The 22,137-nt window shown below is 46.4% G+C and overlaps 1 protein-coding gene across 1 annotated transcript in view; it reads right to left on the bottom strand.

The window, feature by feature from the left end:
- The window catches only part of EIF2AK4 (eukaryotic translation initiation factor 2 alpha kinase 4), a 103,071-nt gene that overhangs the window by 63,242 nt on the left and 17,692 nt on the right, over positions 1–22,137 (bottom strand). Inside the window, 8 exon segments of the mRNA XM_040411496.1 lie at positions 1,653–1,716; positions 3,647–3,670; positions 3,672–4,069; positions 16,202–16,359; positions 17,359–17,468; positions 17,578–18,113; positions 18,818–18,975; positions 19,063–19,175. Coding sequence (XP_040267430.1) covers positions 1,653–1,716; positions 3,647–3,670; positions 3,672–4,069; positions 16,202–16,359; positions 17,359–17,468; positions 17,578–18,113; positions 18,818–18,975; positions 19,063–19,175 — 1,561 coding nt within the window.

Here is a 22,137-nt window from a genome sequence, read left to right as displayed (position 1 = left end):
CAATTTATTGATAAGCCTTCTATGTGGGACAGTATCAAAAGCCTTACTAAAGTCCAGATAAGCGATGTCCACTGCACCTCTGCCATCTATTATTTTAGTCAACCAATCAAAAAAAATCTATAAGATTAGTTTGACATGATCTCCCTGAAGTAAACCCATGCTGTTTTTGATCTTTCAATCCATGGGATTTTAGATGTTCCACAATCCTCTCCTATTGATGTCAGGCTTACTGGCCTATAGTTGCCCGATTCCTCCCTACTACCTTTCTTGTGAATGGGCACAACATTTGCTAATTTCCAATCTTCTGGGACGACTCCTGTTACCAGTGATTGGTTAAATAAATCTGTTAATGGTTTTGCTAGTTCACCGCTGAGCTCTTTTAATAGCTTTGGGTGTATCCCATCAGGCCCCTGTGACTTATTTGTATTCATTTTAGACAGCTGACTTAGAACCTCTTCCTCTGTAAAGATACATGCATCAAAAGATTCATTAGTCTTCCTTCCTAACTGAGGTCCTTTTCCTTAATTTTCCTTTGTAAAAACTGAACAGAACTATTCATTGAGGCAGTAAGCTAGTTCTTTATCTTCTTCCATATACCTTCCTTTTGTTTTTAATTTGGTAATTCCTTGTTTTAGTTTCCTTTTTTCATTTATGTATCTGAAGAATGTCTTATCGCCTTTTTTCACTGACTGAGCTAATTTCTCTTTTGCCTGTGCTTTAGAAGCTCTTGTAACTTGTTTGGCCTTTCTCTGCCTAATCTTATAAATTTGCCTGTCATCCTCGTTTTTGTTTTTTGTTTTTTATAATTACTAAATGCTATCTTTTTGTTTTTAATGATTTTGGCCACTTCTGCTGAGTACCACAGTGGTCTCTTCCTTTTTTTGCCTTTAATGACAAGCCTAATGCAATTTCCTGTTGCCTTCAATAGTGCCACTTTTAAGTAGTCCCAAAGTCTTGGCTCTAAAGGTACCATTACACAAGCCGATTATCGTGTAAATTATCGTTAAATTGAGCAAAACTGCACAATTAACGAGCAGTGTAAAAGCAATAAACGATAGAGCGATAACCGGCAATCTGTAGATTTCTCGTGGGTACAATCTTTTATGTGGGCACATAAAATAATAATAATTGTTGGACGTTAATGATTTCATACGTGTAAACAGGAATCGTTTCACTGCACGCCAAGTTATCGCTTTGTGTAAATGCATCAGTGTGCTTTACAAACAATAGAATATGCAATCAAAATTACGATTTTGTTAACAATAACCGGCACGTCTAAAAGGATCATTGCTGAAACTTCCACTACACCAAGAAAAGACTCGTACCAATCATTGCCTTGTGTAAAAGGTACCATAAGGTAATGTTAAAGGTCCTCTCAGACAATTCCTCTGATTTTGCCAGGGCATGCTGGTAGGATACTTTTAAACAATCTATTTGAAAAGTTGCTTCATTGGTTGTAAAGGTGAAAATACATTTAAAATGAAAAAAAAAGTCATGGCACTTAAATTCTCAAGCAGCCTCAGACACTACTAGAGAACATTCATCACTTACTGCTGTCCATCACACTATTTCTAAAATCTGGGCAAATTGGCATGTAGATATGAAACCAGGTTTTAATCAAAGACACGGTGAGGGTTAAATGCAGTCATTACCTGATCAGGACTGTTCTCATCCTCATTTTCAAAAACAATCTCACTATCAGAGTCTGTTCCTGGCCTGTTCAAAGAGGAAAAAAAGTCAATTTCTCAGAGCTGGATAATGGTATACATCTATCAAATACGGTGGGTGCCGTCACATGTCCAGGTTTTGACAGTTCTTAAAGGGGGTTGTCCCACTAAAAGTATTCTAGAGTTTTCAAACCAGCACCATGACCTTGTTTTTATAGCCACTGAGTTATTCAATAAAACGTATCTGTATAGCACCACTTAATTTCTTATTTCTTTGACCTGCTCACTGAGAAGGCCGCACATGCTCAGTTTCATCTTTCAACTGCCTGCTGAGCTGTGATAGGGAGATCATGGACACACCCCCTGAGCTGTGATAGGGAGAGCATGGACACGCCTCCTGAGCTGTGATAGGGAGAGCATGGACACGCCTCCTGAGCTGTGATAGGGAGAGCATGGACACGCCTCCTGAGCTGCAGCAAAAAAGACACTCCCCTTGAGCTTCCAGCTTGATATAAATCTAGCAGAGCAAAGAATGAGGAGATCTCTGGATCCATGTGAGGTACAGGGCTGGTTCTAGCTTTGTTAGAAAGAGAATGTCATGGAATATAATGATGTCTGAATTTCATTTTTTACATTATTCATGGGATAACACCTTTAAGCCAACGCCAGGAGTGAGTCAAGAAGTGAAAACACATGATTTCATATACATGTCCTCCATTAATGATCAGTTTATGGGTTTGGCTTCAAAAACTGCACCAAAAAAACCTGTAAGTGGAACCAAGCCAAAAAGGGTGCTATAACAAGTGCTTGAGCCACGGGGACCACACAGCAGTTACCGCTACTTGCCAGGTCGCACTCGATCTGCACCTCTGTTTCAAGTGGCAATTTCAGGTGCGTACTGCTGCTAAAGTTGCATGTGTAATAGCGCCCTAATGACTTCTATCCTTTCAGGATCCACATCCGATTTGGGCTTCAAAAACTGCATAAATAAAAAAATCTGCATGTGTGTGTGATGACACCCTACCTAAGGCTAAGTTTACATGTTAGGCCTCTTTCACACGGGCGTTGCGGGAAAATGTGCGGGTGTGTTGCGGGAACACCCGCGATTTTTCAGCGCGAGTGCAAAACATTGTAATGCGTTTTGCACTCGCGTGAGAAAAATCGCACATGTTTGGTACCCAAACCCGAACTTCTTCACAGAAGTTCGGGCTTTGGATCGGTGTTCTGTAGATTGTATTATTTTCCCTTATAACATGGTTATAAGGGAAAATAATAATGATTGGGTCTCCATCCCGATCGTCTCCTAGCAACCGTGCGTGAAAATCGCACTATGCATTCTGTATTCAGAATGCTATTATTTTCCCTTATAACCATGTTATAAGGGAAAATAATAATGATCGGGTCTCCATCCCGATAGTCTCCTAGCAACCGTGCGTGAAAATCGCACCGCATCCGCACTTGCTTGCGATTTTCACGCAACCCCATTTATTTCTATGGGGCCTGCGTTACGTGAAAAACGCACAAAGAGGAGCATGCTGCGATTTTCACGCAACGCAAAAGTGATGCGTGAAAATCACCGCTCGTGTGCACAGCCCCATAGAAATGAATGGGTCGGTATTCAGTGCGGGTGCAATGCGTTCACCTCCCGCATCGCATCCGCGCGGAATACTCGCCCGTGTGAAAGGGGCCTTAAGATTTAAAAAAAAAATAATAATAAAATGTACACATTTTACCACAATTTTTGCAGTGGTGCAAGGCGGTAATTTCACACCCATTTTTTACAAAACAAAGGGGCACAGCACTAGTTAAGGAGGTAGTGTCTTAAAAGTTGTAAATGCTGGGTAACCCACTAGAGGTCGGGCCCCCAACAATCATAATGATATGGCATATCCTTGTGATATATAATGCCATTACATCATGGGAATAAACCTTTAAAGCAATGAAAACAAATCTGCTAAATATGTGCTTAATCAACTTACAAGAACGATGGAGAAAAAAACCCCCTCTTCGTCATCGTCATCTTCATCGTCACTTGAATCCTGATCAGATTTCTTGCAGCGTGCACTTGATGATCGTTCGCATGATGTGCTCCACTCCACAGAGCTGGTCACTATGGGGGCAGGAGCATTGGCCTCTATGTCGTCAGCGAGGCCAAACTCATTTTTCACCACCAGCTCCGGCTTCACTACCACTTTTTTGTCTACTGGTGTTTCCGCTTTAGAGGCACTGGAAGATGGAATTTCATGCTTCTCAATCCAAGCATTGTAGTACCTCACTATATTTTCATGGTTCAGTCGAGACAACAGCGTCACCTCACCTTTAATTCTCCTAAAGTGTTTGCTGGCAGGATTAATCTGAACTCGCTTGACAGCATAATAGCAGCCATCAAGCTTGTTCTGAACCTGAAAATAACATATGAAATATCAGAGCATGCTAGGATACGGTTAATTCACTCAACAGGCCACGTGGGGTAAATGTTTTTGCATCTATTGTGGAATTCTTTTAAGATTAAGTAACATGAGCCAAGTAAGACCACTGCTCTCCTCATGGATACCGTCCACACCTAGTGGTGCATGCGGACCTCCTGTATCGAGGGCTATCTTGGTGTGGCTCTCAGATGAAGCAGGGGTTATTAACCTCATTCTAAGGTTTGTCAAATAGCACAAAGGCCTGTAAGTGAACAGTCCAGGTATAACGGATACTTTACCTGGAGTTCTATGCACTGTTCAGGCATAAGAGGTGTAGTAAGGGGACAGATTCACTTTTTGGTATTCTTTGAATTTCTGTGCTATGCACCCCACTAAGAAACCTAGGGTAATACACATCACACACGACTGCAGTTTTCATTTCAAGTAATTAGGGTACTTTCACACTAGCGTTTTTCTTTTCCGGCGCTGAGTTCCGTCCTAGGGGCTCAAATCCGGAAAAGAACTGATCAGTTTTATCCTAATGCATTCTGAATAGAGAGCAATCCGTTCAGGATGCATCAGGATGTCTTCAGTTCAGTCTTTTTGACTGATCAGGCTTTTCAGAAAAACGTAGCATGTTGTATTTTTACCTCCGGCCAAAAATCCTGAACACTTTGACTGAACGCCGGATCCGGTCTTTTTCCCATTGACTTGCATTAACGCCGGATCCGGCGCCGTGTGTTCAGTCAAACCGGATCCGGCTTTTGCATGTTAAACCCGAAAAATGTGAAAAAAAAGTTAAAGTCCATAAATGGCGGATCCGTTTTTTCCAATGCATTTTTTCATTGTGATCAAAATCAGGATTCAAATGTAATCCGTTTTCACACGTTTTTCTGGATCCGGCGGGCAGTTCCGGTGTCGGAATTGAACGCCGGATTAAAACAACGCTAGTGTGAATGTAGCCTAAGGGTACTTTCACACTTGCGTTGTTTGATTCCAGCAGGCAGTACCGTTGCCTGAACTGACTGCCTGATCAGGCAAACTGTATGCAAACGGATGTCATTTTTTCTGACTGATCAGGCATTTTTCAGACTGATCAGGATCCTGATCAGTCTGAAAAATGCCTGATCAGTCAGAAAAATGCATTGCAATACCGGATCCGTTTTTCCGGTGTCATCAGGCAAAACGGATCCGGTATTTTTTTTCTTCTCATTTTTAAAGGTCTGCGCATGCGCAGACCGGAAGGACGGATCCGGCATTCCGGTATTTTGAATACTAATACATTCCTATGGAAAAAAATGCCGGATCCGGCATTCAGGCAAGTCTTCAGTTTTAAGTGTGAATGTAGCCTAATGTTCAAGGCCATCATAGAGACTACAGGATTGTGGATGCAGCTTTGCACAATAATACAAACTAACTTGGGTGCAATGCAATAATTAATTCAATGTATTTACTAAGTTACGCGTGTAGTAGAAGAAAGCTTTATCCGCCATGTGTGAATCGACCCTATGCTGCAGATTCATCACACAAAAATCTGTGTGTAATCCACACAGGGCGCGGGTACTCGAAAGGAATTGTATAGAATTTCTGGAGAGCATTAGTATGAAATTTTATGGGTGGAACTAAGATTTTTCAATAACCTTTCTGACGTTACACTTTTTTTTCAGATCAAAGACAAATTAAAGGGTTTGTGCAGCTTAGAAGCCAACAACCCCAATGGCCCTTACTTGTGCACCAACAAAAAAAAAAAGAAAACACCTGTCTGCAGTTCCACAGGGGGTGCTGCGCGGGAACAGCAGTACTGCACGAAGGTGCACAGGGTAGGAAGTGTTTTTTTTTTAAAGGTGCACAGGGTAGGAAGCCTTAAAATGCAAGGTTTTACTTAAAGGGAACCTGTCACCAGGATTTTGTGTATAGAGCTGAGGACATGGGTTGTTAGATGGCCGCTAGCACATCCGCAATACCCAGTCCCCATAGCTCTGTGTGCTTTTATTGTGTAAAAAAACTGATTTGATACATATGCAAATGAACCTGAGATGAGTCAGAGCTTGAAAAACGAGATTTTTGTATAACTTACCAGTAAAATCTCTTTCTCGCTCTTCCTTGGGGGACACAGGAAACCTTGGGTATAGCTCATCTCCATAGGAGGCGTGACACTAAGTGAAAGACTGTTAAGCCCCTCCTCCACAGCTATACCCTCAGCCTGGAGCGAGCGACTACCAGTTATGTGCCCAAGTAGTTAAAACAAAGGCAAGGATCAACCAAATTAACACCAACAAGTCAAAACTCCCGTCAGGGCAACCAAAACAATGGGTGGGTGCTGTGTCCCCCAAGGAAGAGCGAGAAAGAGATTTTACTGGTAAGTTATACAAAAATCTCGTTTTCTCGCCCAATTCCTTGGGGGACACAGGAAACCTTGGGACGTTAAAAGCAGTCCACAAATAGGGAGGGACCACAACCCAAGAAGAATTAAAGCACCATAGGCATTAAGGCACCACCGCCTGCAAGACCAGGCGGCCCAAAGCAGCATCCGCCGATGCATAAGTGTTCACCTTGTAGAACTTGGTGAAAGTGTGCAAAGAAGACCAGGTGGCCGCCTTACACAATTGTTCAGCCGAAGCTCGATTTCGCTGAGCCCAGGAAGCCCCGACCGCTCTGGTAGAATGAGCGGTAACACCAAAAGGCGGTTCCCTGCCCTTAGCACTGTAAGCCTCAGCAATAGCCATCTTGATGAAGCGGGCAATAACCACTTTAGATGCCGCCAGCCCCCTGCGCGGACCCTCCGGAACCACAAATAGAGAATCCGAGCGCCGAAAGGGTCTAGTTACATCCAAGTAGATCCTCAGAGCCCTAACAACATCCAGACGGTGAAGATCCCGTTCCCGAGGATGAGACGGGGACGGGCACAGAGAAGGAAGGATAATATCTTCATTCAGGTGAAAAGCGGACACCACCTTCGGAAGGAAATCCGGAACCGGGCGGAGAACCACCTTGTCCTGGTGAAAAACCAAGAGGGGTTCTACGCAGGAAAGTGCCGCCAATTCAGACACACGCCGAAGAGACGTGATGGCTACGAGGAAAAAAACTTTGCAAGACAACAAGCGAAGGGAAACCCTGCGCAAAGGCTCGAAAGGAGAAGATTGGAGAGCCGTCAGCACAACATTAAGATCCCAAGATGGAACGGGAGCGCGATACGGGGGAGCATAGTGAGCAACCCCCTGCAGAAAAGTCTTAACTGGACCGAGCGGAGCCAGAGGTCGCTGAAAAAGGATCGAAAGCGCTGAGATCTGACCCTTTAGGGTACTGAGACCCAAACCCAAGTCCAGACCAGACTGCAAGAAGGATAAAATCGTGGGGAGAGAAAACCGAAGGGGATGAACATCTAAGGTCTCGCAGAAGTTCAAATAGGCCCGCCAGGTTCGGTAATAAATCCTGGACGATGCCGGTTTACGCGCACGAATCATGGTACGGACCACGTCAGCAGAAAACCCCCGCCGCGTTAGGACCGCGGTCTCAATAGCCACGCCGCTAAACGTAGCGACCCTAAATGCTGGTGGAAGATCGGCCCTTGAGAGAGGAGGTCTTCTCTTAGAGGCAGAGGCAAGGGGGCGTCTGCCAGGAGCAACATAAGGTCGGCGTACCAAGGACGACGAGGCCAATCCGGGGCTATTAGGATCGCAGGCGTGCCCTCCGCCGCGATCTTCCGAAGGACTCGTGGAAGAAGAGGCAGGGGCGGAAAAACGTAGAGGAGAGAGAACTCCGTCCAGGGAAGGACGAGCGCGTCCGCGCCGTAAGCGTCCGGATCCTTGGTTCTGGCCATGAAGGTGGGGAGCTTGTGGTTGAATCTGGAGGCCATGAGATCCACGTCCGGACGACCCCAACGGAGGCAAAGAGACTCGAAGACGTCGGGGTGCAGAGACCACTCGCCCGGGTCGATCGTCGTCCGGCTGAGGAAATCCGCCGCCCAATTGTCCACCCCCGGGATGTAAATGGCCGAAATGGCTGGAACATGAACTTCCGCCCAGCGAAGGATTAGAGACACCTCCCTCATTGCTGCCGCGCTGCGAGTGCCCCCTTGATGATTTATGTATGCCACAGCCGTGGCATTGTCCGATTGGACACGAACAGGGTGACCCTGAAGCAGCGAAGTCCAATGCCGGAGTGAGAGGAGAATCGCCCTCAGCTCCAGAACGTTGATCGGCAGTTTGGACTCCGATGGAGACCAAGTGCCTTGTACGGACCGAGGAGGAAACACCCCCCCCCCCAACCCCGCAGACTGGCATCGGTGGTAATCACCAACCAAGTTATCGGTAGGAAGGACTTCCCTTGGAGAGGGGTCCGTAACCACCAGAGTAGAGAGGAGCGAACCTGGGGGGGAAGAGGAAAGTGCTGATCCAGACTTTCCTGGGACTTGTCCCATGCGGACAGAATGGCAGTCTGAAAGGTGCGGGAGTGATACTGCGCGTAGGGGATTGCTTCGAAACAGGATACCATCTGTCCCAAGACCCGCATGCTGAACCGGAAGGAAGGACGGCGGTGGTTCAGAAGGCTCTGAACCGACCGATGAAGGAGCTGGCGCTTCTCTGACGGAAGCCGAACCTCCGCTGCATCTGTATCCAGCAGCATCCCTAGGAAGATCAGTTGCCTGGATGGAACAAGAGCGGATTTGGGAAGATTGATAATCCAACCGAACCGGCGTAAGGTTTGTAGCGAGAGGTCCACACTGGCAGATGTCAGTGACAGAGAGGGTGCCTTGATAAGGAGATCGTCCAAATATGGAAGAAGAAAAACTCCCCTGGAACGAAGTAAGGCGAGGACAGGGGCTAGGACCTTTGTGAAAACGCGAGGGGCTGTCGCCAGCCCGAAGGGGAGGGCAACGAACTGGTAGTGGTCGGACCCCACAGCAAAGCGCAGAAAGCACTGATGACACCGAGCGATTGGAATATGAAGGTAGGCGTCCTGGATGTCGATAGAGGCCAGGAACTCCCCTTTTTCCAGAGAGGCCACCACCGACCTGAGAGACTCCATCCGGAACCGCTGAAGACGAAGGAAACGGTTTAACCGTTTTAAATCCAGAATGGGACGAACCGAGCCTTCCTTTTTGGGGACCACAAAAAGGTTCGAATAGAACCCTTTGAATCTTTCCTCCATAGGAACCGGAGCGATGACCCCCTTGTCCAGAAGGGTACGAGTGGCAGTAAAGAAATCGGCCGCCCTTTGGGGATCTCGAGGAACCCGGGAGCGAAAGAACCGAACTGGGGGGAGGGACGCAAACTCGAGTTTGTACCCGGAAGACACCACCTCGAGAGCCCAGGCGTCGGAGACGTGCGTCTGCCAGAAGTCCCTGAACAGGAGGAGACGTCCCCCCACCCGGGTGGGTGGGGGCGCACCTTCAGGTAGGGTTCTGCTTGGTCGCGGGAGGACGAGCAGGCTGTGACTTGCGCCAGGAGGGCTGGGTCCGAAAAAAAGGCTTCTTACGTCTGTCTTGGACAGGGTTAGAGGATGGACCTGAAGTGGTGCGAGGTGTGGGAGCTCTGCGGGAAGACCTGAAGCGAGAAAAGGTGGGACGGCCTCGAGTGGTGCTCCTAGTCCTGGATTGGGGAAGATGTGTACTCTTCCCTCCCGTGGCTTCAGAGATGATTTCATCCAAGCGGGCCCCGAACAATCGAGAACCAGTGAAGGGAAGGCCAGTAAGAGACCGCTTTGACGTGGCGTCCGCCGTCCAAACCTTTAACCAAAGCTCCCTTCTAGCCGAAACGGCCAGGGCAGATGAACGGGCTATAAGAGCCCCCGCATCCAGGGATGCCTCACAGACAAATTTTCCGGCTTGAACGATAAGTTGGGCCAGAGCCCGGAGGTCCTGAATAGGGACGTCGGATTCAAGCTCCTGATCCAGCTGAGACGCCCATTCTGAAACCGCTTTTCCAGCCCAAGCGGAGGCAAAGACCGGCCTGAGGGCGGAACCGGAGGCTGCAAAGATACCCTTTGTAATGGCCTCTATCCGACGATCTTCCGTGGATTGTAAGGAAGAACCATCTGCAACGGGAATAGCCGTGCTTTTGGACAAACGGGCCACAGGGGGGTCGACTTTAGGTGGCGACGCCCAGTTTGTAATGCAATCCGCCGGGAATGGATAACAGATATCCAACTTCTTAGGCGGGGTAAAACGGGCATCAGGACGGGCCCAGGCCTTAGAAACCACCGACGAGAAGTCAGCGTGGAGGGGAAAAACCGCAGACGCCTGTTTTTGGCGAAAAAAGGAAACACTGGCCTTTTCAGAATTAGGAGGGTCATCGTGAATCTTAAAGGTATCACGGATATTGTTAATAAGATGGCCCACAGCAGAAGCCAGCTTTGAAGGCAAGGCCGAGTCCATATCCCAATCAGAATCGGCTAGTTCCCCTTCAGAGGGCATATCCTGTAATGAGGAAGGACCCGACTGAGGGCGCACCCTTGGGGGTGATACCGAAGCATCCGAGGATGATAGGTGCTCCGCCCTGGACCGCTTCTGGAGTTGACGGACTCTGGAGGTGTCGCCTGGAGAGAGAGACTCAGACGGGTCAGCTAAGGTAGCGGACCCGGAGGGCCCAGCAGGGGAATTATCCAGCTGCGGTAAGGGCAATGTATCTGCAAGGCGGCCCACAACATTAGTGAGACTGACCACAGCCTGGGAAAGGGATCTAGCCCATTCAGGGGGATCCAAGAGGCCAGGGGGTGACACAGCAGATGGCGGACCCTGTAATGGGGCTTTGCAAGCCGAGCAATGCGGGTCAGGCTGCCCTTGAGGAAGGGGTCCTTACATGCGGTGCAGGTATGATACCAAGGACCAGCAGGCACTGAGGGGTCAGACATGTTGGCTGGAAGTAATATACAAAAACGTCCAGGCCAGAGGGCTGCAGTGCTGGAAGGGGTCAACAGTCCTACCAGGTCACAGTGGGAGCAGACGGCACAGCAGCGGCAACAGCAGCGGCAACAGCAGCGGTCCTCAGAGCCCTGAGGTAATCTGTCCTGAGAGCAGGCAGGCACGAAGAGGAGGCGGGGCTAGTGAGGAGCGGGAAGAAAGACGTCCGCCCCTTGACTGAAGCCTAACATGTACAGTGGAACGGAACGAAGCTCCGCCCACCGATAAAACTTCTCGCGCGCGCGCGCGTGATTCAAAATATTACATGCCGCCGAAACCCCACAGAATAATGTCCCCCGTTCACTTCCATATAAGCGGAGGCGAACGCACACCAGTGGCCGGACAAGAGCGTGCGCTTGTCAGAATATCAGCCGACAGTTGAACACAGCCCAGTACACGTGTGCCTGCTATCCAGCAGCTGATAACGAAAGGCGGCCCACGGCCGCCGCACCTGAGGTAAAACTGCGCTGTAACCCTCCCCCACGAGCATCGCTCCGCTTTTGCCCACAAACACAAAGGAGCCGCAGGACTCACAGCTAAGAGAGCTGTAACTTGTAACTGACATGAAGGTCAGGCAGAGGGGACAGCAGCATCAGGCCCTAACGGGGGGGGGGGGGGGGGGGGGGGATGGGGGGAGTAGAACGGCTGCACAGCCACCTCACCATCGACGTTTTCACCCTCTGTCCATCCAGCAGGGACGCCCCTTCAGCCACTGGCACCGAAGTGGCAGGGAGCTGGAGAGGGGCTTGCATTTGGGCGACCCTTGTGCTGGCGGGATGCAGGGGAGCTGGGCTGCCCTGGTCCTCCTTTTCTTCTGTGGGGGAGGCAGCAGTGCGGATAACCGGCACTGGCGCAGCTCAACCCCGGGAAAACAGAGAGGTCTAATGCGACTCTGTTGTCCCTGTTGAAAAAGGAAAAAAAAAGTTGAAAATAATAAAAGAGAAAAAATAAAATCTTTAGCAAAGACAGCTCTGCAGTGCAGAGAGTGTCTTGCCTCCTTGACACTAAGCAAAAAACTGGTAGTCGCTCGCTCCAGGCTGAGGGTATAGCTGTGGAGGAGGGGCTTAACAGTCTTTCACTTAGTGTCACGCCTCCTATGGAGATGAGCTATACCCAAGGTTTCCTGTGTCCCCCAAGGAATTGGGCGAGAAATATGACTCTCACACAAGTAAGATATGACTCCTGTTAATTTGCATATGTATCAAATCGGTTTTTTTACACAATAAAAGCACACAGAGCTATGGGGACTGGGTATTGCAGATGTGCTAGCGGCCATCTAGCAACCCATGTCCTCAGCTCTATACACAAAATCCTGGTGACAGGTTCCCTTTAACCACTTAAGGACCACAGGTTTATACCCCCCTAAAGACCAGGTCCTTTTTTACAAATCGGCACTCCACAACTTTAGCGGTTTATTGCTCGGTCATGCAACTTACCACCCAAATGAATTTTACCTCCTTTACTTCTCACTAATAGAGCTTTCATTTGGTGGTATTTCATTGCTGCTGACATTTTTACTTTTTTTGTTATTAATCGAAATTTAACGATTTTTTTGCAAAAAAATGACATTTTTCACTTTCAGTTGTAAAATTTTGCAAAAAAAACGGCATCCATATATAAATTTTGCTCTAAATTTATTGTTCTACATGTCTTTGATAAAAAAAAAAAATGTTTAGGTAAAAAAAAATGGTTTGGGTAAAAGTTATAGCGTTTACAAACTATGGTACAAAAATGTGAATTTCCGCTTTTTGAAGCAGCTCTGACTTTCTGAGCACCTGTCATGTTTCCTGAGGTTCTACAATGGCCAGACAGTACAAACACCCCACAAATGACCCCATTTCGGAAAGTAGACACCCTAAGGTATTCGCTGATGGGCATAGTGAGTTCATAGAACTTTTTATTTTTTGTCACAAGTTAGCGGAAAATGAGGATTTTTTTTTTTTTATTTTTTTTCTTACAAAGTCTCATATTCCACTAACTTGTGACAAAAAAAAAAAACTTCCATGAACTCACTATGCCCATCAGCGAATACCTTGGGATGTCTTCTTTCCAAAATGGGGTCACTTGTGGGGTAGTTATACTGCCCTGGCATTCTAGGGGCCCAAATGTGTGGTAAGGAGTTTGAAATCAAATTCTGTAAAAAATGGCTGGTGAAATCCGAAAGGTGCTCTTTGGAATGTGGGCCCCTTTGCCCACATAGGCTGCAAAAAAGTGTCACACATCTGGTATCTCCGTATTCAGGAGAAGTTGGGGAATGTGTTTTGGGGTGTCATTTTACATATACCCATGCTGGGTGAGAGAAATATCTTGGCAAAAGACAACTTTGTATAAAAAAATGGTAAAAGTTGTCTTTTGCCAAGATATTTCTCTCACCCAGCATGGGTATATGTAAAATGACACCCCAAAACACATTCCCCAACTTCTCCTGAATACGGAGATACCAGATGTGTGACACTTTTTTGCAGCCTAGGTGGGCAAAGGGGCCCATATTCCAAAGAGCACCTTTCGGATTTCACTGGTCATTTTTTACAGAATTTGATTTCAAACTCCTTACCACACATTTGGGCCACTAGAATGCCAGGGCAGTATAACTACCCCACAAGTGACCCCATTTTGGAAAGAAGACACCCCAAGGTATTCGCTGATGGGCATAGTGAGTTCATGGAAGTTTTTATTTTTTGTCACAAGTTAGTGGAATATGAGACTTTGTAAGAAAAAAAAAAAAAATCATCATTTTCCACTAACTTGTGACAAAAAATAAAAAATTCTAGGAACTCGCCATGCCCCTCACGGAATACCTTGGGGTGTCTTCTTTCCAAAATGGGGTCACTTGTGGGGTAGTTATACTGCCCTGGCATTTTCCAGGGGCCCTAATGTGTGGTAAGTAGGTAAATGACCTGTGAAATCCTAAAGGTGCTCTTTGGAATATGGGCCCCTTTGCCCACCTAGGCTGCAAAAAAGTGTCACACATGTGGTATTGCCGTATTCAGGAGAAGTTGGGGAATGTGTTTTGGGGTGTCATTTTACATATACCCATGCTGAGTGAGAGAAATATCTTGGCAAAAGACAACTTTTCCCATTTTTTTATACAAAGTTGGCATTTGACCAAGATATTTCTCTCACCCAGCATGGGTATATGTAAAATGACACCCCAAAACACATTCCCCAACTTCTCCTGAGTACGGCGATACCAGATGTGTGACACTTTTCTGCAGCCTAGATGCGCAAAGGTGCCCAAATTCCTTTTAGCAGGGCATTTTTAGACATTTGGATACCAGACTTCTTCTCACGCTTTGGGGCCCCTAGAATGCCAGGGCAGTATAAATACCCCACATGTGACCCCATTTTGGAAAGAAGACACCCCAAGGTATTCAATGAGGGGCATGGCGAGTTCATAGAATTTTTTTTTTTTTGGCACAAGTTAGCGGAAATTGATATTTTTTATTTTTTTCTCACAAAGTCTCCCTTTCCGCTAACTTGGGACAAAAATTTCAATCTTTCATGGACTCAATATGCCCCTCACGGAATACCTTGGGGTGTCTTCTTTCCGAAATGGGGTCACATGTGGGGTATTTATACTGCCCTGGCATTCTAGGGGCCCTAAAGCGTGAGAAGAAGTCTGGAATATAAATGTCTAAAAAATTTTACGCATTTGGATTCCGTGAGGGGTATGGTGAGTTCATGTGAGATTTTATTTTTTGACACAAGTTAGTGGAATATGAGACTTTGTAAGAAAAAAATAATAATAATTTCCGCTAACTTGGGCCAAAAAAATGTCTGAATGGAGCCTTACAAGGGGGTGATCAATGACAGGGGGGTGATCAATGACAGGGGGGTGATCAGAGAGTCTATATGGGGTGATCACCCCCCCTGGAAGGCTCCAGGGAGACGCCTGTATGTGTTTTGCGGATCCGATCCATGTATCTGTGGATCCGTAAAAATCATACGGACATCTGAATGCAGCCTGACAGGGGGGTGATCAATGACAGGGGGGGGGGGGGGTGATCAATGACAGGGGGGTGATCAGGGAGTCTATATGGGGTGATCACCACAGTCATTGATCACGCCCCTGTAAGGCTCCATTCAGACGTACGTATGCGTTTTGCGGATCCGATCCATCTATCAGTGGATCCGTAAAAATCATGCGGACATCTGAATGGAGCTTTACAGGGGGTTGATCAATGACAGGGGGTAATCAATGACAGGGGGGTGATCAGGGAGTCTATATGGGGTGATAACCACAGTCATTGATCACGCCCCTGTAAGGCTCCATTCAGATGTCCGTATGCGTTTTGCGGATCCGATCCATCTATCAGTGGATCCGTAAAAATCATGCGGACATCTGAATGGAGCTTTACAGGGGGTTGATCAATGACAGGGGGGTGATCAGGGAGTCTATATGGGGTGATCACCACAGTCATTGATCACGCCCCTGTAAGGCTCCATTCAGACGTCCGTATGCGTTTTGCGGATCCGATCCATCTATCAGTGGATCCGTAAAAATCATGCGGACATCTGAATGGAGCTTTACAGGGGGGTGATCAATGACAGGGGGGTAATCAATGACAGGGGGGTGATCAGGGAGTCTATATGGGGTGATCACCACAGTCATTGATCACGCCCCTGTAAGGCTCCATTCAGACGTCCGTATGCGTTTTGCGGATCCGATCCATCTATCAGTGGATCCGTAAAAATCATGCGGACATCTGAATGGAGCTTTACAGGGGCGTGATCAATGACAGGGGGGTAATCAATGACAGGGGGGTGATCAGGGAGTCTATATGGGGTGATCAAGGGTGAATAAGGGGTATATAAGTGACAGGGGGGGGGGTGTAGTGTAGTGGTGCTTGGTGCAACATATTACTGAGCTACCTGTGTCCTCTGGTGGTCGATCCAAACAAAGGGGACCACCAGAGGACCAGGTAGCAGGTATATTAGACGCTGTTATCAAAACAGCGTCTAATATACCTGTTAGGGGTTAAAAAAATCACATCTCCAGCCTGCCAGCGAACGATCGCCGCTGGCAGGCTGGAGATCCACTCTCTTACCTTCCGTTCCTGTGAGCGCGCGCGCCTGTGTGTGCGCGTTCACAGGAAATCTCGGCTGACGCGAGATGACGCCAATCGGCGTTAGTGTGACCTGGGAGCGCCGCAGAAATGACGCCTTTCGGCGTTAGCGTGGCGGGAAGTGGTTAAAAGCTACACGAGTTAAACCAGGTGTATTACCTTAATAACTGCTCCAAATGCCCCTCTACCGAGCATCTGTAACTCCTCAAACTCATTGAAGTAGCGAGAAAGCTGTCTCTGTGATTCTATATGGAATGCAGCATTTAATAAGGAATTGCTCGGTATCACAGTCTCTGTGCATTCGACACCTGTGTAATCTGGAAAAAGGCAACAAGTTAATTACTCCAGAACTATAGTCCAGATTCCTATGTAGAAAAGGTTCAAACCATCCCAAACAAGTGCCGACTGACGATACGCAAGCTGATCAGCACCCATTTAAATGGCTTATTCATATTGCCCGATGCAAAGTGAACGAGGAACGAACAATCGTTAAATGGGTTCTCCGAGTTTTTAAAATTGATAACCTATTCTCCGGATAGGCCGCACTGTAATCTCACGTGAGCGCTTTTACTTGTCACCTATGCGCCCGCACAGTCTCCCATCCTTGTCAGCCTCATGGAAAGAGCTGCACATGTGCCAGCTTTATTTTTTATTTTTTAAGCTGGCGCATGAGCATTTCTTTCCATGAGGCTGATGCCTGCCCAGGGATGGGAGACTGTGTGGGCGCTTAGGTGGCAAGAAAAAGCGCTTACGCAAGATTACAATGCGACCTCAGAATGTCATTGGGGCATCGAGAAGGGGACTTGAGGATGATGGTAGGTGCTGGTCTCATTTGGGCACAGCTGGGCTCAACTAACAGTAAGGACAGTCTCTTGGGCTCTTTTCACATGTGATTTGCAAACATTATATAAAATCATTATTCCAGCAAAACTACAGCATTGATAAGTTACACACCAGCATATTTCTGACATGCTATAGGAGACCTCCAATAACATGTCATCAGGTCTATGTGCATAATCTTGCTGACAGAATCCCTTTAACACAATCCAGTGCAATCACTCTCACAAACAGCAATAAGAAGAGCTGCGGAGGCAGAGATCGCACTGATGCCATTAGTGATCACTTGCCCAGGGACCACTTTGATTTCCTTGTGTCCACTGCTGTACAGTAACAACGTGGTCACAGGGCTTAGCTGCTCCACCAGGTGCTCACAGAGCTCTAATGAAGCTGCGATATAGAAAATGACAGCCTACCAATGTGAAATACTGTACAGTAGGCAAGAAACAAAACCGGTAATAAATGTCCTATATTCTTACCATCTGGGCTGTCTTCACTCGCAGGACATTTTAGTGGAGGAGGGTTTATGAAGCTGTGCCCCAATAACTGCTGAGTACCCCAGCGCTCCTTGTCTTCCAAGCACACGCACCTAATAAGAGACGAGAAAAAAAAAAAATGTTCTGGAAGGTTATGGAAAACTGCACCCAAGTTTATTTCCACAACTTCCTGTTGATCCGCTAAATTTGAACCCCACTTACTTTTTCAAAAAATCCTGAAAATCAGAAGGCAGGTCACTAGGTACTTTAACTGGATATTCTTTGGCTACCTTCCCTTGACTTAGTGACAGCAGCAGAAGACCAAGCTTCCACGTGTCTCCTTTCTTGCCAGTTTTGCTTGGGAGAGCATCCTCACTGAAACGGACCTTGGTCTGTTCAAAGACATCCTCTTTGCAGATGTCAGCAAGCCGCTTGGAAAGGCTATAGTCCGTCAGCTTGACTCTCCCGTCACCGGTCACCAGTACACTAGAAGCACATAATACTTTGTGTACCACTGAATTGCTATGCAAATAGTCCAGCGCAGATAGAAGCTGTGTTGTATAGTGTCTAAGCTGATCCACAGGAACTGGAATTTCCTGCTCAAGGAAGCCGGAAAGCTTAGAACCATTCACATGTTCAGCTACGATTCCGACAGAAATGGAATCTTCATTCTCATTAACTCGCATAGCGAGATAATGCACAATATTCGGATGACTGAGCTTGATGAGGGAATTAAACTCTGCTTCCGTACCTTGAACCTATTAGTAAAAAATATATTATAATAATAAATAATAATAATAATAATTAGATGATTCAAAATCTATATTCATAAAGTGATGCTGTAGGAACTAGTAGCTGTAACTCATCAACATGTGCAATCTGGGAAAGTGGAAGCATCAGACAGGGGTAAAGCAGATTTTGGGCGTTGTGCAGATGCAACCTGACCATCCTATCCGATGCTTCAACTCCCGTCAATAACACATTTTGACGAGATGCAGCTAATAGTTCTTGACATTATCCTTTTAAGACTACACAGAAATTTCGACCGCCCAGAACATATACAGTCACATATATACAAGTACATAAAAAACTAGTTAAACTGGTGGCCAATGGTTTAACATGTGATATTGTTTATTGAAAAAAAAATCCACAAGCTACATTGTGGAAAGGTTGCGTTCCCACAGCTAACGAACGGTGCGGTGCGTCTTTAGGTCACAGCGTCACGTATTATGGTAAACTGTATTACAGGATTGCCTTGAGTGCTCCTCCTGTACCTGTATTGTAGGCCATTGTCATTACTGCTATGTGTATGGCTGCCTATTATCATCCAATGCCAAGCCAGCTTCACAAGAAAATCTTTGGCACCATATTTTGGGGACAAAAAAAGTGCATCTTATAGTGTGAAAAATACTGTATATGTGAAAAACCAAAGTAAAAGAGTAAAGAACCCTTCCACTCTTACCTGTTTTTTACACCTGTCAACTTTTTCGCTTTCCTGGCTGGTAAGAAATTTGCCCATCTTCTTTTGCCACTGTAGAACCCATTCATAAATGACAACAAAATGTCCAGATGACATTTCTAAGCCATTATAAATAGACTTGCCCAGCTGCTCATCTTTTCCTGTATGAAATGTACCGAGTGCATTTGTAAGTACAGTATATTAGTAACAATATTCCTTCCATTTATGATAAGGGCAGGTTAACTCACCTAGACACTTTCCCCTGTGTACAACCAAATGGCCGCTGCAACAAATGTCAAACGTCAAAACTTCGTAATTTGATGCAGACTCATCACTGCTCACAGAATACGGTCGGTCACGCCTTTATAAAAAATTAAAAAAAGATCACAACCTGACTTATACGTGGCAGTGTCTAATGTAATTGCATTGTTTTACATGTGTCTAGTACTCAAGTAGCCAAAATCTTGAAATGGTTTTATCTAAAAAGTAGAAATCTTTGGATAGCAAATGTGGATGACATCATGCATATGGAGAATTGTACAGCTTTATATAAAAAGGTAATACTAATATCTTCACCAAAACCCTCACCATGTGATGTTTTGGGAGGAGACCCCCCTTCACCATGCATTTTAAAAGAGTTTTGGTTTGCATTGTGAGTGGTGACCTCAGTGGGGCAGGTGAAGCTTAGCAATTAGTTGGTTGGTGTAGACATTTAAAGGCCATCTGTCAGCAGATTTGTACCTATGAAACTGGCTGATCTGTTGTATGTGCACTTGGCAACTGAAGACATCTGTGTTGGTCCCATGGTCATACGTGCCCGCATTGCTGAGAAAAATGAAGTTTTAATACATGCAAATGAGCCTCTAGGAGCAACGGGGGCGTTGCCGTTACACCGAGAGGCTCTGCTTTCTCTGCAACTGCCATGTCCTCTTCACGTTGATTTATAGGACCTGTGTGATCACATTTACACTACCTGGCCCTGTCAAAGTGCAGTGGGTGCAGCAGTGGCAGAGAGAGCAGAGCCTTTAGGTGTAATGGCAACGCTCCCATTGCCAAGCGCACATGTAACAGGTCAGACAGTTTCTTAGGTACAAATCTGCTGACAGAAGCACCTTAAGAGACTTTGTTTTCCCATGGAGTTTCTGGGAAACTCTGATCTCTACCTTTTCTCTACCTTACTTTCTTACAATTATGCATTTCCTATTGTCATTGCCTTAGGCTACATGCACACGAACGTTAGGGCTCCGTGCCCGTGCTGCTGACCGCAAATTGCGGTCCGCAATGCACGGGCACAGACCGTGGGGCAGCCGCATACGGATCCCAGACCCATTCACTTGAATGGCGTCTGCGATCCGCATCAGAAGGTCTGCACCGCATAAAAGTAGTGCATGCGCTACTTTTTTGTGGTGCGGAGGCACGGCCAGAAACCCCAGGGAAGCACTCCGTAGTGCTTCCGTGGAGTTCCGATCCGTGCCTCCGTTCCGCATCTCCGTGATTGCGGATCGATTCAAGTGAATGGGTCCACGATCCGTGATGCGGAATGCACAGGGCCGATGCCCGTGCATTGCGGACCCACTGTATGCGGGCCGCAATACGGCCATGGGGGGCACACTGTTGTGTGCATGTAGCCTTACTACCCTTTTAAATAATTATAGTTGCATAGTTAATAAAGTAAAAAAAAAATAAAAAACACAACACACAGGTCCACTCGATAATCCTTCTATGTTAACCCAGAGGAACTAAAAAAAAAAAAAAACGTTATGAGGTAGAAGTGGTACCTGTAATGCAATCTTATATTTTTGTAAGAGGTACCCAGGTCCCTCTTGAAATTGTTCAATGAGTCAACCATCACAACCTCCTCTGTCAGAGAGCTCTATAGTCTCACTGCTTTTACAGTAAAGACTCTGTCTATTCTGATGGTGAAATGTAGAAAGTGCCATCTTCTCAATTCATTTAATAAATAAAAATAAAAAAAACAGGGAAAACTATTGGATTACTGTGTACCAGTTGTTTCAGTATATTTTAATATAGTGCAGGGACAGGGATGTTAAAGGGAACCTGTCTTCAACTTTGTGCTGCCCATACTAACGGCAGTATAATGTAGAGACAGGTGAGTTGATTTCAGCGGTCTGTCATTTATAAGTTAAAAGTAAGTGGTTGCCGAGAACCAACATCACATTAATTGCAGACTGGGCCTGGAAAAGAGTCCCGGCCACCTGAGAAGAGTCCTGGTTATTCATGATCTCCTGCCCACCTGCTGATGGCTGACAGTCTTCTACCTAGTTTTCTCCCTTTCTCTCTAGGAGAGAACTGCCAATCATTAGCAGATGGGTGAGAGAGCAGGAGATTATGGATAACCAGGACTCTTCTCAGGTAGATTTGACTCTTTTCCAGGCCTGGGCTGTAATGATTATGATACTGGTTCTCAGCAACCACTTACTTTTAGCTCATGAGTGACACAGCGCTGACATCTGCATTTCTGTCACTACTTTATGCTGCTCTCAGTGAGGTCAGCATAGAGTTGATGACAGGTTCCCTTTAAGCATTTGTGTAACATACGTTAGTTGAGAAAGGTGTTTATTTTTATTGGAAAATAGCGTGCAAAGAGCCTCCTACCCTTGCTGCTCAGAAGAGTTGGTCCTCAGGGTCTACTAAGAGCTGAAGACAACTATGAGGAACATACAGAGGCAGACTTTCAGCCCCAGCCCCCTCTACGTGCCCTCTGCCTGTGTACCTGCCCATCTGACGTGCTGCCAGCACTGACCACTGGCAGCTCTGCTCATTTAGCTCTACTACCTGCAGTGGCAATTTTTGCTAGCTCTGTTGCTCAGGACAGTCTGTCTTGAGTTCTTCTGAGTGCTATGTGGAACATACTGAGGCAGGTTTCTCAGCCTGCCTCTTTTCTCACTACCCCTATATGTTCCCTGCCTATGTCTTTGCCTATCTAACTTGCAAAAATGACCACTGGCAGCTCTGCTCCTTTAGCGCTATTAACTGTGCTTCTCTGTTAGTTACTGAGTGCAGGGAAGAGAGAGGAGATCAGGACTGCCAGTGCTTAGCGCTGACCGTAAGTGTACGGTGTTCATATATACGTATTGTCAGCACTAAGCACTGGCAGTCCTGATCTCCTCTCTCTTCCCTGCGCTCAGTAACTAACAGAGAAGCACAGTTAATAAAGCTAAAGGAGCAGAGCTGCCAGTGGTCATTTTAAGAATGGGCAAAAATCCCAGTAAAGATGTGGCAAGCTCCTAGAGAATTATCCAAAGCGACTTGGAGCTGTGTTTACCGCAAAAGGTGGCTCTACAAAGTATTGACTTTAGGGG

The sequence above is a fragment of the Bufo bufo genome, chromosome 11 (assembly GCF_905171765.1).
Source record: "Bufo bufo chromosome 11, aBufBuf1.1, whole genome shotgun sequence".
In the NCBI taxonomy this organism is placed as follows: Eukaryota; Metazoa; Chordata; class Amphibia; order Anura; family Bufonidae; genus Bufo; species Bufo bufo.
This window is presented reverse-complemented; position numbering and strand designations above follow the sequence as displayed.